At 36.7% G+C, this 15504-nt stretch overlaps 1 protein-coding gene across 2 annotated transcripts; it reads left to right on the top strand.

Annotated features, from left to right (window-relative positions):
- The first annotated feature begins 9026 nt into the window (after positions 1 to 9026).
- Positions 9027 to 11202, top strand: LOC147491820 (uncharacterized). Of its 2 annotated transcripts, none has more exons than XM_086566829.1 (2): positions 9027 to 9214; positions 10778 to 11202. In XM_086566829.1, exons 1-2 carry the CDS (start codon positions 9160 to 9162, stop codon positions 11173 to 11175), a joined length of 453 nt encoding a protein of 150 aa, XP_086422955.1. In that variant the 5' UTR covers positions 9027 to 9159; the 3' UTR covers positions 11176 to 11202. The 2 variants fall into 2 exon arrangements, with proteins under 2 accessions (XP_086422955.1, XP_086422954.1); XM_086566828.1 differs by having other exon boundaries at positions 9076 to 9214; positions 9666 to 11202.
- The last annotated feature ends 4302 nt before the right edge of the window (positions 11203 to 15504 follow it).

Genomic DNA, 15504 nt, shown 5'->3' with positions numbered 1-15504 from the left:
TGTTTTCTCCCGGTCTCCAAGGCAGGAAAACCATATCCTATTTGTGATTCCGTTCAAGGGCCTCCATTTCAAATTGTATTGCAGCAACCCAGTGAGGATCACACAATGCTTCAAAAATAGATCTAGGAATGGAGATAGAGGATGTTGCTGCCAAGAAAGCTCAATAAGAATAAGAAAGTCTCTGATAAGACACAAACTTGCTAATAGGATGGTGAGTACAACATGTAGTAATGAGACGATCAAGTGGATGTCTGTCCTGTGAAGACTGACTAGGTGGCGACGGTGGTGGTGGTGGAGTAACATATGGACCAGATAATGTAGGAGTAGTAGAGTTACCTGGCGAAGAGGTACCAGGAGCAGAGGAGTTTGGTAGGAGAAGAGCATGGGAGTGATGAACATGTTCCTATAAAGGTTGCGAACAAGGATGAAGTAATAATAATCCTTTCTAGGTAAAGATGAGTTCATAAAGACAGATTGTACGTTCTCGCAAATAGTGGTTAAGAACAAAAAAAGACGTATCTTCCAAAAAAGTCACATCCATATATTATGATACAACTTACGAATATGGGGTTATAACAACGATGACCTTTTGAAAAGGTAGCATACCCCAGAAAAATACACTAAATTGCTTTATCATCTAACTTTGTTCGACTTGGACTACGATTTTGGACATATATAGCAAATACAACCAAATACTCTAGGCCGGAATTATCGGAAATAGAATTCCATTAAGATAGAGAAGATGGAAAGGGGGATATCATGCAAAACACGACTGGGGGTACGATTAAGGAGATAAGCGGCAATGAGAACAACCATATGCCAATAAAATTTGGGAATGTTCATGCCTCGTAAAAGGCAACAAACAATAGCCATAAGATCGACTTTGATTTTTCCTTTCAGCAACCCCATTTTGTTCAGGTGTGTAGGTGTTGGAAGGTTTCTAGAGAATACATTGTTTATTAAGTTGAGACACAAAGGCATTTAAAATATACTCTTTTGCATTGTCAGACCGAATACACCTCACAATAACATTATACTGAGTCTTAATCATTCTATGAAAGTTTGTAAAAGAAGAGAAAACTTCATATTTTTTTTCTTAAGAAGGTAAATCCATGTACACCTAGTATGATCATCAATAAAAGTAACATAGTATTAATGCCATGACCATGATGTTACTGGAGATGGTCCCCATATATCAAAATGTATAATATCAAATGTACATGGGGTGCAATGCATTCTAGAAATATAACTAGAACGAGTATGCTTAGATAGTGCACAGATGTGACAATGAAACTTATGAGACTTAACTTAGGAAATAACAAACAGAGATACTAAAAGTTAACATTGTCCTAAACGAGCATGCAACATGTTCACCGACTGTAAAAAAAAAAACATATGAATTAGAGGTGGACAACACAAAAGTTTGCAAAACAGTAACAAGTGGTGTAGGTGGCGAGTCTCCAAAATAATATAACCCATCTCGCTAGCCCCTACCAATAATAGTCCTCGTACTCTATGAGGCACTTATCAGAGAGAAAGATTACTGCACAATTTAAAGTTTTTGCCAAACGACTAACATATATCAAATTAAGAGCAAGATTAGGCATATGTAGGATAGATGGAAGAGCAATAGATGGAGAAAGACAAACCTCCCCTTGACTAAGGATAGGAGTTGATGACCCATCAACAAGACGAACTAATCGATGTATAGTAGGTACAATGGATGTGAAAAGATTAGACTCACCAGTCATATAGTCATTGGTTCCGGAATCAAGAACCCAAGTAGGTTTAATAGGAATAGACCTACTATGAAGTGTAATAGGTGTACCAAATGTAGACGTAGCAATAGGAGCCCTGACGCTCTGCACATAAGTATTCTGAACCATAGAGAAAAGTTGATCCACTCGAGAATTTAGTTGACTAATAACGTCAATAGAAGCAGATGGATTAGTCATCTCATACTAATCGAACTCTCAATGGGAAAATATAGTAGCCAGACACCCACCAAAAAAGAATTCCAGCCAAGAAAAAATATAGAGAGTCTAAAAAAAAAAGACACCAATAATGTTACTGTATCACCGTGGTAGCTACATTTTGCTAAAATGCAACACCAAACGAACACCAAAAATCAATCTAAAACAACTTCACAAAACTGTAGACAAGTGTTGAGAGAACACACAAAGACTTCACTGCAAAAAGGATTGGCTGAAAAAATCACATTCACTAGTATTGTTACCGGATTACCGCGCACGCGATTAGTGTAAAGGGGTAAAATTTGTTTATCTTTTACATAACCAAAATGATTTTAATGATAGTATTGATTGAACTTCTTATGTGAAGCTACCTACATATCTAGTTCTTTCATTAAACTAGAATCAAGTCAAACGTAGTTCCATAGAGATTAAACTTGGAGGAGTTTCCATGGTGATCGCGAATGGATCATGTGTATCCCTTTTTTCCTTGTAACTAAACTTGTCCTTTGTAGCTCCTTCCTTTGATCACCTTTGGTATCTCTTAAATAACAATAAGTGCTCATTAATGAGGTGACATTTAGTGCTCCATGTATAACTCATGTCTTTTGGGTTGCTTGGTTGCTATGATCCAATAGGCTGGTAACAACTTAAGATGTAACTAATGATGTCATGCGTCCAATATATATGAGCTAGGTACGAATATTGTACATTGACATAGCTCATCATTTTGTGATCTAGATCGTTCTGTGATATGAGCTAGATCATTATGTGATATGATGAATTAGATCATTCTGTGATCTAATAGGATTACCCGTTTTGTAATGAAAGAGTTGATATTATACTGGACACGTGGTTAATATTCATTTGGTGAGAATATTAGGTATTGACATAGCCCCCTATTTTTAAGTCGCTGAGAGAATTGAAGGGACTTGAAAATAGACAAAAGAGAGCATGTGACCAGCGTGCGCAGCACAAGGACGCCTCTTTTAAAAAATTCCTTGAATCTAGCTAGCTTGTATTTGGAAATTGCTTGACACTTTGTGGGTGATCGAAATCATTGCTTTGTCCATTAAGCCCCAATTATGGGTACGGTAAATTGCCTTTGTGGATCACTTAATTTATACAAGAATAAATTGCATGTATTCAAAAAGATCACCACATTGGTAAATGACATTCATAATGGTGTGCTTGGGATATGTTTTGAGCTTTTTTCGAGTTTCATACCAACTTAAAATTGAATACTACCATGTTTGAGTAGTATTGCATGAGTGATTAATGTATGATCATTATGTGATATGGAAAATAATCTAAGTAGCACGCATTAGATCGTTATATGATCTGATAGATTATTTTTGCAACATGCTGTTCTGTGATCTGGACAATTGATAGATCATTTAGTGATCTAATATAATATTTATGTGACAGACCAATCTGTGATTTGGAGATCCCTTCTTCTAGTTGAATGGTATGGTAATATACTGAACCTTAAATAAGGCACCAACATGCTTGTATGGCAAACTACTATGTCTGAGTAGTACCGAATGGTATGGTATGGTAAATGGTACATGTATTAAGCCTTCTTAAATTAGGGCACCAATACATTTGACCATGACTATTGTGTTTGAGTAGTGCTGAATTGGGAGATCGCCTTCGTAAATGGTATGGTATGTGATAATATATTGAACCCAAGTAAGGTGTCAATATGTTGGTATGGTAACGCGATTGTAGCTTGATTGGCCTACAATGAATCGAGTGAATTGAACATGCCCCTGTGGTTGTAGCCAGCCCCAATTTGGAGTATGATCGACCTTCAATTTAGTAGGTCGATCTAGGTTGCTCCTCCATACAGAAGAAAATGGTGATTCCACTGCATGCTGGTGTGAGATCAACAAATATAACAGTCAACTTTGCACCAAGTGATTTTGTTAGCCTCCAATTTATAGTTACAACGACCTGCAATGGGTTGATAATGTGACCGATGACCTCTAACATATCGATCTATGCTGAAATTATGCTGAAATTAAAGGATCCATTAGTAAATGGTAAATGATATATTTATGGAGCATTTGTAAGGCATCATTGTATGGATACAACAATTGCCGTACTCCCAAATTTAGCTACACCATGAAACAACAGTAGCAGACAAGAATTGCGAGGTAGCGTTGGATAACTCCAAACCAATTCTCTTATCAATTGGTAGTGACTCTGAGTGCTACCTGTTGGGATATGCACGTGGGGGAGTTTGCTATTGAATTTGGTACCTTCCAAATTTAAATTGGAAATTGAGGCAACAACCTCAACACCTTCTCCAGCACGTATTGCTATATTGGAAACAATTCTAATTGGTTTAAGTTGGAAATAGAAACATGCATAGGCTTGGAAACCAAGACCATACAGTTTTGGAATTTGGAAACTAATTAAATTGATTGCTCATGTCTCTATAAATACCGATTGACTTTATGAGTTTTAGGTATGAGAGAAAGCCAATTGTAGTGAGGAGAATTTTGTTAGCGAGAGAATTTGTTAGTGTGAGTTCCATTGGGATTCTTTTGTTGTTGAGTTGTAATCGTGTTCTCTCTATTGGAATAGATTATTCTTTTGTTGGTGGATGTAGGCATTGCCTAACCAAGGTAAAATCCTTCTCTCTTCTTGTTGATGCTTTAATTTGGTAAGTAGTTGATCTTTTTTACTACTTTTGGTTAAAAGTTTAGTTGTTTGTCAAATTCATACACCGCTATTGTTCGTTACACACTTCCACCACACTTGTTGTTTGTTTATCACTTCTGTTGCATTGGCGTGCCACATTCGCATTGGGGCACAACAAATTGGTATCGGAGCTAAAAGTTCTACCTTGCTAGTTGGTGATTGATTGTACGTGGTAGAAATTTGTTTTGAAATAATATTTTTTGGTTTCATTGGTTATTTCCGCATTGGTAGTGTTTGAAGAAATTCCCAAGAGGGTGTTTCTTTGGTTGTTGGTGTTTGTGGTGAATGAAAATTGTGAGGATGACAAATCTTAGTGATGATGAGACTCCTAATGTTGGAATTTCTTCTAATTCAAAAATGAAGATGGTTAGTATGGGAAGATTTGATGTTGAAAAGTTCAATGGCAAGAACAATTGCGGCATGTGGCAGCGTGAGGTTTTAGATGTTATAGCAAAAGAAAAGTTGGATGAAGCCTTGGAAGAAAAACCCGAGGCAATGTCAGAAATAGAGTGGAAAAAGTTGAATAAACAAGCTTGTAGGTATATTCGACTTTGATTGGCGAATGATCAAAAATACTTTGTCATGAAGGAAACCTCTGCTAAGGAACTTTGGAAGAAGCTTGAAGACAAGTATATGACGAAGAGCATTCACAATAAAGTGTTCTTGATGAGAAAATTTTTCCGGATGAATATGAGACCAGACATTACTTTGTCTAAGCACTTGAATGAGTTCAATAAACTTGTTGCCGACTTATTGAATTTGGAGGAAAAAGTGCCTTAGCACTATAAGGTGCGGTATGCCTTTTGAATTCCCTTCCAGATGATCTTGAGTATCTCACATCAAATTTGATGGTGGGAAAGGAAAGCTTGGATTATGAAGTGGTGGCTACAACATTGATGAATCATGAGTATAGGAAAAAAGATCTCACAGTCAATGCATAGGGAGTCATCTATGCCTGAAGCTTTGGTTGTGAGGGGAAGAAACTATGAAAGGAATAGTGGTAGAGGTGGTGGATCTCGCTCTAAATCAAGAGTGAGACGTGATCGATTAGATGAAAACCAATGTGCTCTTTGCCACAAGAAAGGACATTGGAAGTTTGAATGTCCCAAGTTGAAATCAAAGGACCAAGATTCTTCAAATAATGAAAGTGTAAATGTTGCACAAGATGGAGGTAGTGATGGCGGTTCAGATTTTTCTTTAACTGCTTTGATGGTTGGTTGTTCCATGAGTGAGTGGATTCTTGATTTTGGATGTTCCCAACATATGTGTCCTAATAGGGATTTGTTTACTATCTTCAAGGAGCTAGATGATGGAGATGTTCTGTTAGGTAATGGCCATATTTGCAGAATACGTGGAAAATGAACTATTTAGTTGAAGATGTTTGATGGAGCAATTAAAGAATTGGTTGGAGTGCGTTATGTACCAGATTTGCAATATAACCTCATCTATTTGGTTTCTTTAAAGTCAGATGGGATGAAACTTATGTTTGAAAGTGGGACTCTAAAGGTTGTTGTTGTTGCACGTGCGGTGATGAAAGGGACAAGGCTAAAGAATTTGTACTTCCTAATTGGAAGTGTTGTTGGTTCAGGTGGAGACCATTCTCCATGTTTGTCTGTTGGAAATTCTACCAGGGAGAAAGAACGTGACATTGGAAAGGAATAGAAGACTGTTTCATTTAGGCATTTTGAATTGGATGATTGTTTGAAAGTTGGAGAGATATCTCAAAAGGTGGAGACTGATACCGCTCTTTGTGATGATATAGTGGTTGGGTACGCAATTAATGAAAGAAAAGAAGCCATAGTTGTTGTTGAAAATACTCGAGTCCAAGAGAATATTGTAGCTGTGAAGCCACTCCATACGAGGTTTCGGGATATGGGAACATCTTCTAACCACAGAGATAGTATTAGAACATCTTCAACGTACTCAGTGGAGATGGAATTTGGAAGCTTTAACCCATTGTGTTGAAATTGGTTGGTGATTCTTTAGAGACTCACACCTATTTGGGCATTGTTGTTATAGACCCCAATCGGGGATAGAAAAACTACGATGGCTTGATCCCTTGGTAGGGTATGTAGGTAGCTACTATGTGGTGCAGTTTTGTTGGTCCTTCAGGACATTGGTTGGTTGTTGATTGGTGTGGTTGTTTGGTTGATCGGCTTAGATTTGTTGGCGAAATCTTCACCGAGGTGGAGAATTGTTGGGATATGCACGTGGGGGAGTTTGCTATTGAATTTGGTACCTTCCAAATTTAAATTGGAAATTGAGGCAACAACCTCAACACCTTCTCCAGCACGTATTGGTATATTGGAAACCATTCTAATTGGTTTAAGTTGGAAATAGAAACATGCATAGACTTGGAAACCAAGACCATACAGTTTTGGAATTTGGAAACTAATCTTGGAAACCAAATTGGTTGCTCATGTCTCTATAAATACCGATCGACTTTGTGAGTTTTAGGTATGAGAGAAAGCCAATTGTAGTGAGGAGAATTTTGTTAGCGAGAGAATTTGTTAGTGTGAGTTCCATTGGGATTCTTTTGTTGTTGAGTCGTTGTAACCGTGTTTTCTCTATTGGAATAGATTCTTCTTTTGTTGGTTGATGTAGGCATTGACTAACCACGGTAAAATCCTTCTCTATTCTTGTTAATTGGTGCTTTGGTAAGTAGTTGATCTTTTTTACTACTTTTGGTTAGGAGTTTAGTTGTTTGTCGAATTCATACACCGCTATTGTTGGTTACACACTTCCACCATCCTTGTTGTTTGCTTATCTCTTCTGTTGCATTGGTATTGGCGTGCTTTATTCGCATTGGGGCACAATAGTACCATGCCAAAGCTTGCTCCAAAGCAACTTGCTCGTGCATGTTGGGAATTGAATCATCAATCTCTTCGATGGTTCTTCCACCTGTTATAGTGTACAATTTCACAATATAGTATGTATATAGAGTTGTAGTACAAATGTTAGTTCTAAAATTTGAAATGAAAGCCTCAATTTCATAGCTTCTCTTGAAAAAAGAAAAATGCTCTCTGCATGATGTAAGTCAGTTGAAATGAACGGATTGCAGGTTGAATAGTTGATAACATAATAGATCTGGCTTGTTGATTCGTTGGTCATCAGCATGTTATAATTTTAACTTGTTGTTCGTGGTATGGTTGACCAATAGAAGAGCAGATTGTTGTTGAAGGGATTGATCTGATTCCTCCATTGTAAACAAATTGTTGGTAATAGTTAGTCCTGCATATAATGTATAGTGGATTTAATGAATCCAAATTCAATAGCGGCTGGACCGTTCTTCAATAATCTTCCATATCAGTTTTTATTGCAAAAAAGAAACTGAAATTATAAATTAAAGAGTGCATAAAAAAAAATTATCACAACCATATCGTGTCCAAGTCAATGCTTCATCAATCAAGAAACAAGAATGCAGTATGTTATAGTATGTTCCCATTAATTGGATTGTGTACAAGATACCAAGTATTTGGCATGGAAATAAATGCCTGTTGAGTAAGCTGAAATGAGCAACATATAACGTAAAATGAATAAGGTGACTATTAAGTCATAGTGATGTCTGGTCGTCATTTTGAGTCCAAAGCCGACCTAGTAAGAATCATGATACTGGTTTTCAAAGACAAATGCACTGATAATTTAAGAATCCCCGGACCCCAGGTGAGGTTCTTATATATGAATAACGAACATACGACCTGTTGAAATTAAAGACATCTCTCCCTGACTTGGACAAGCCACACTCTGATTTCAAGGGATTGATCTGACTTGGACAAGCCCCACTGTGATTTCAAGGGATTGATCTGACTAACTGTCCATGAAACTATTAAGATATAGATTTTTATCTGACTACATCGCATAAAAATTTGTAAGCAAATAACCCAGCGAGTCAAGTTTCTGACTTTAACATGACTTTATCTACGATTGGGATTGTTGAACAGTTCAATTTCTAGCTCTATTTCTTCTTAATGGGCAAGTTGTAATTGGGTGGTTTTAGTTGTCATGTATGACGTGTCTATGGTGGATTCGGCTTCATTTGTGTGAAATGCAAATCCAAGTATATTTTGCTCTTCGAACAATATTTTGGTAGGGAAAAAATTGTGTAATAGGTCTGCCCATCTTTTTCTCACAAAGTCAAATAATCTGTTTTTCTCTGGTTAACATACTTTTAGTGAAAAATCTTCATGACACCATGGAACCATACGAAAGATTTTTCACTTTAAATTTTGATAAAAAGACCTTGTAAATTGCAAACTCTGTCTTTTGGAACTGTCTGGAAGACTGAGGCCATGGAAAAGTACCCGTGCACTAAAAGTCTAAAACACAACCTATCTACCACGCTGCAAATTAGCATAGAACTCTTTTTTGAGAGTGGAAAACGTATACCCGTGTCAACATTCTCAAGTCAGATAAGCTAATTAGCAGCTTAAATACCGAAGGAAACTGAAGAAGAGGCTTGGGTTGAACGCACATAAGGCTAATGGAGAAACAGCAGAGTATAGATACCAAGTATGCTGCTCCGATGCCAGTTATAGGTTTGTACATCTCAACAGCCACTTTGGTGTTATTACTGTTAATGATCCGTGATGTGTTTCATGGATATCGTCGAAAAAAACCATGGTTGCCTTGTGAATTTTTTTCACTCAATTCTTTGACACTATCCCTTCTTGCAATATCAGCAAAACTCCCATTTGATCTCACTACCCCAATGCCTAGTCCTCAGGATCAGCTATCTAAACTTTGTGGTACTACTTTTATATGCATATCAATGGGATTTTTCTTGCCTTCCGTCTTAGATATGGAAGGTTCTGAATTGTTTGTTAATATGGCCTCCTTGACTATTTTTGTAGTTACTGTTGTTGTTAATACTTGCATACAAATAGCTACGGGCGTGATCTTTTCGGTTTTCTTCATAGAACATATCATTATTTTAATTTTAATGTGTCTAATACTCATCATAATGTGGTATTTTACCCTCTACTCTAGTTTTTTAGCCAGCGTAATCAGAGGAAACAATTGGGGAAAAGGAGACGTAGGACTGAGCTATAGAGGACGACTTGAGCTAATCTATAATATTTTTGCCATATATAACTATCAAGTAAGAGTCTGCTCGATTGCCCACTATCCTGCTGTAGGCCTGCTTTGCACAATTTCTCCGCTGGTTTTCCTAGAAGTTGCTTTTCGGACATTTTTTCTTAAGCATTTGAGGTTTTGCGAAGGAGTTTCAGATTATAAATGGTCAGTTTCGATTGTCCTGGTGTCACAAATTATCACCCTAGTGCTGGGTACATTGGCCATCACTTTTAGGTGGTTTTCCGTCGCAAGCCAATTGAACCCCTTCAAACCTGAAGAAGACGCACCATGGATTGAATGGAGTTGCGACCGATTTCAGGTCTTCAAGGTGTTTTCCAAATTGCTATTAAATTGGAAAATTTGCTCTGGTATCATGAAAAAATGCCAAGTCTTAGAAGATATTGTCATTCATGTATTGTTTGCAACAGAAATAGTTCTCAACCGGATGGATAAAGTGGTTATATTTTTAACATCGGCAATGAGGAAACTAATCTCCGGGTCCAAAATAAATGCCACTGATTATCTTGGTGAGAATGCTACTGCAGATTTGACTAGTTGGAGCCAAAAATGCCGGGAGGATGAACCACGTCGCCTCATCCATCTCCTATCCAGAAGTCATCCATCTCAAGAATCATGTTCTATCGAAGGAACTAACAATTGTCTCTTACTTGTAATTCTTGTAAGACTGTCAAATATTTTGTTACCATTAGAATTTAGCAGACCCTTAGTCGAAGCTTTAGATGAAGCTTTTAGTATCATTTATTTTGTCGACAAGAGATTGGATTCCATGGATTTTACCAATATGTTCAAAAGAAGACTAGCAAAGAATTTGTGGATGACTAGGGACATCAGTAATCATTGGTTTCAAAAGACAGTAGTCAACCCTGTGCAATTGAAGTATCCCCAAGTTAAGAATATTTCTTTCAATACTGCGGAGTCTCATTCGCAATTTGTCCCAAATCATCCACTACAGGTTATTAAAGAGATCGGACAGTTATTGAATTGTCCTCTTTTTTTTGATTCAGATGAACGTCTAATCATAAAAGATTTTATTGAAGATGGAAGGCATGGAACATTCAAAGAGTTGTATGAACGAATGGAGCAACTATTTGTGGACAAGGTGTCTCTCTTTCTGACTGAACTCCCAAGTGTGGCACTAGAGTATGTTTTCCAAAGCCCTGCCAGGAAACTAGACAAGAGAATGAGAATTGCTTTACAGTTCATGTACAAATTTGAGCAGTTACAGTTACAAGTCCGGTGGTTATCAGTTGGAAGTAATAATGTCGTGGGCAAGAGATCAGCGGATGGAATTGAACCCATGGATGGCAACAATGCTGCCGTTTCCGCTCCTTCTGGCACTGCAGATGTCAATACGCATGTTCATGTAGCTATTGGTGATGAAATTATTGAAGTTCATGAATAAACAAAAAACATTCATAAAATGATAAAATGCGTCTTTATCGTCTTATTTCATTCTATGGTATCTCTTCTTTGGTGCCAAAGATGTGTCGCTATACACAAAATGCTAATGTCAAAGTTTCCTTCAGTCTGATTGAACCTCTCTGTGTGGAAAATAATCATGTGGCGTGCCTGGAAATTTAAAAGAGTGGTTTTACTTGTGCCTTTTTCTTTGATAAAGGAAAGGTCTTTAGATACTACTCTTAGAAAAGGCGTGATGGGAAAGTGGAATGCACTTTACTCCGCAATACAACTGGTTGCAAAGGGCTAACTACTTGATACGCGTCTTTGAAGTTGAATTTTCCCGATGGAGACTTCGACCATATCATCTCATCTTTCGTAGGCTCCAAAGGAATAGGCACCTGTAGTACTCGGTCTCGAATCTCCCGTGTTAACTCCGGTGGAAGAACCCAATTTCCATCAACCATAAAATCTGCTACTTTATCTGTAAGAGTTGACTGCACTTCCTTGGAGGGCGATCTATGAGTGGCCCCCTCCGCCCCCCCCACCCAAACTTTGCCAAAAAAATATGTATTTAGTGGTCACACTATTCATGAATTATACCCCTAAAAATGTCAAAACCAAATAGTAGTGGCAATTAAGGCTAGTAGCCCCCTTGTGGAGAATCCTGCATCCGCCCAATGGAAATATTCAATTTATCTGCAATTTGTTCCGAAAGCCAACAATCTTAATGGATTGTTGGTTCTGGTGAGAAAGTGGATATATGGAGGAGTCGTAACTTGTTGGGGATTAAATCTTTGAAGAAATTGGTCAATTTAAGTACTCAATATTTGAAGGGATGCAGAGCCAATGTTTGTGATCTCCTAGTAAATGATACTTGGCAGATCCCAGACATTATCTAGCAAATTCTTGACATTCTAAACATTAACATGAATTCAGTTCGCAAATGTAGCTCTCAGTTTGAGGACTACATGATATGGGATCCAGTTTAAAAAGTGAATTCTCGTCCAAATCTGCATGAGGAGATTAGAGTTGCACAAACCTATTGTGAGTTGGAACAAATTCATCTAGAATGGCCTTATACACTCAAGACTTGCCTGTGGCACTTGCTTGGAAGATTGTCAAGAATGGTGTTGCAACTGATGACAGAGTGTAGAAGGTTGGGATTCCTCTCGTCTCTTGCTGTAGAATGTGTAATAAAAGTGGTGAGACTAAAAAATCAGAGTATTTTTGTCTTGACATATATGTGAGGACCTACTTAAGGACGCTATTCCAAAGTTTCAGAAACAGATCTGTTATTGCTTTTATAGCATAGTTCATTATATATATGTTTATCCGTAGATGATTGATTATTATGCACGTATTAGCTTTGGTTTCCAATTGATTATTCTGTATTCATTGCTAGTGAGATGTATAGATATCTGAGAATAAATAAGGAAACAATTATTTTTATTTCTTAGTCGTTGTAGTATAGCTAAAGTTTGTGAGTACATTTTTTGGAAAACTCTCACGAGGCTATAATTCGTCCACTAGGGAATTCCTAGTGGTTTAAGGCCTTATTGCATATGGTCAATGCAATGTATTTCTCAAATAAACGAGATTAGTTAGAACTCCATTTTTGGTTACTTATTTTAATTTCTCATATTTGTTTGAGGGCAAGCAAAATGCTGTTTGGGGGTGGTTTGATAAGAGCCCAAAACTGTAGTTATAATCCCTTAATAATATTACATTTAGACCAATTATGTGTATAATAAATAAGAGTTATTACTGTTTACGTGATTTTGTGTATTTTAGGTATTAGAGTCAAATATGTGAAGAAATATGTCACTTTTGCAAGAGAAAGGAGCAAAGGTTGGTTGTTAAGAAGTTCTATGATTAAATGCCAAGTTTCAAGAATAAAAAGCCTTTTAAAGCCCAGTTAAAGCTGAAAAGTCACAGTCAACGCAGGCAGAAATAGAGCATAAAAGTCAATAGAACTTCCACATGCCGTTTCTTTGGACTCAGACCTCGGAATTGGGCCTACATGTCAAAGCGACCAGCTTGGAATGAGTTTTCTAATGGTCCAGACCTTGATCTAATCAGAGGAGTAAAAGTGGACGAAAAAGCTATTAAAGTATTTTCTAGTAGAGAAACCCTTTTTGGACTTAAGTAATTAGGTTTTGGGCTTTATTTAGTGGCCCAAAATACAACTCCAAAGCCCATGCACGAAAGTGTAAACCTAACCCTCTCCTATATAAAAAGGTTTAAGGCTAAATAAAACTTGGCTACTCCCCTATTTAGTTTAGTTGTAAATTAGGGTTCTCTCTCTCTCTCTCTCTCTCTCTCCGAATTAAATAATAAATTAGTTTTCTTCTTTAGTTTTAAACCGTAGTTATTGTTTTATTAGCTTAGCCACCATTAATTCAAGTCAAGTTATCTTTAATAAAATAGTTCTTCATTATGTCTTATTCTACTTATTATTATGTTTATGATAGTCTCATGATTCATAGATAAACCTCCATTAGAGGGGTTTTATTAAAGCTTTGATGAAAACTTGATGTGTTAGTATAGAAAAATTTGTAGTCAAATATTCCACTTTAGAAGGTAGTTAATTCACCTTGAGAATAGGTTTAAATTACCTCACATACTAATTATTAGTTGGTAGAGATTGTCATGAATAATTAGGGATTAAAAAGACCTAACCTTTATGTGAAAACATAAAGATTAGGATTACAACAAATCTATGCTAGCATATTAAGAATTAATCAAGGTGTAATCAAATCCCCATAATTCCTTATCTATTCTTTTCCATATTTTATTCAAGTCATATTCAATTGCTTTAATTAAATTAGTATAAGTTAAATTCATATATTTAGTTTCAATTCATAGTATAAATTCACATCTATAAATATTGCTCTCACCATTGTTTCCTTATGTTTGATTAGTTGAATTCGTTTAAGTCTAGAAACTTAAGAGTGGAATGATTCCGTACTCTATATATTACATGAATATACATGTGAGAGTAGGAAATAAATAATTGATAACGTAAGGATAAGTTAGAGAAATCTAGTTGAGTTTTTACGGGTTATCAAATGGCGCCGCTGTCATCTTAAACTCATTCAGGACAAGAATTCAATTGGTTGAATCCAAGGAGCAATCCCCCATTCTCTACCCATCCACTCTTTTAATTTTTCATTATTGTTTCTCATATTTTTGTTACTGTTCAATCTTGATATTAACTGTTTCCAACTACGAGCGGGCCCGCCCTCCCCTTTGCCTTGCACAGAGCGCGTCCGCGCTCCCTTAAGATTGCGGAATCACAGTGAAGAATACTGTGGTAACGGTACTTCTAAATTTCCAAAAATTCTAAAATCGTTCAGGCATAATATTTAAGGTGGTGTTGATTTACTGGAATTTGTGCAGATTTTTCCTAGTTGTTTTATCTAGTGAACTATTACAATATTTACACTACTGTATTTCAGCTTTCATACCGTAAGTTTCTAGAAAAACTGACGAGTAGGGTTATGTATTCGAAAAATTCTAATTATTTTACAGGAGTATCTATCATAAGTCAGGAGTTTGCAGTAAATATTTGAAGAGTTTTTGATTTATTTTGACTACCTAACTAGTGGATTATTTCTAGCGTGTTTTTGCTATTTTGCAACACTTAATTTCTGAAACAACAATCGATAAGGAGGGTTTATAGAACTCCAATTGCTCTAAACATTTTACAGAAACAAGCATGATCTGTCAGGAGTCTCCAGTAAAGTTTTGGCGATTTTTGGCTCTGTTTTGATTGGTTAACCATTCGGTTGTTTGTATTGTGTCCAAAAACTGTTTCACAAACGTTGCAGGGCAGTAGAAAGACTTTCATAACTCCAATTGATCTTAAATTTTACAAGCTACTTACTAGACGTCTTAGCAAAATACTGTAAAAATTTCAAATTTTTTGGATCTAGCCTATTATACCTATATTCTGAGCACGCCCGCTCTTTTGTTATTGTTCATTAAAAAAAAATAAAAAAAATCGAACAATACCTTGAGTGCGTCCGCGCCCATTCTAAAGAAATCCCAATTCACAGGTTAGTCACAGGCGCTTTTTGTGTTCAAGTTATTTTTACTATTCAGTGTTCCGAACTTCTTCAATACACTGAGATTGCGTATCAAATACGCTATTCGTACGCGTAGCAAGGAGGCATTCAGGTACTCCTTCTTTCACTCCTCGTCTCTTCTGTCAGAGGAGTTTTAATTCTAGTATATCAGGTTGTTGTTTGACTGTTGTTCATATTTATTTCATATTGGACTTAGCCTTGTATGAAATTAAGGTCTGGTAAGAAAAAAACCATCTAGCGTT

This window comes from Coptis chinensis, chromosome 6, assembly GCF_015680905.1.
Source record: "Coptis chinensis isolate HL-2020 chromosome 6, ASM1568090v1, whole genome shotgun sequence".
Taxonomy (NCBI): Eukaryota; Viridiplantae; Streptophyta; class Magnoliopsida; order Ranunculales; family Ranunculaceae; genus Coptis; species Coptis chinensis.
This window is presented reverse-complemented; position numbering and strand designations above follow the sequence as displayed.

Bases quoted from the DNA above. Each gene is read 5' to 3' on its own strand.
- LOC147491820 (XM_086566828.1), top strand. From the start codon at position 10,126: ATGAAAAAATGCCAAGTCTTAGAAGATATTGTCATTCATGTATTGTTT.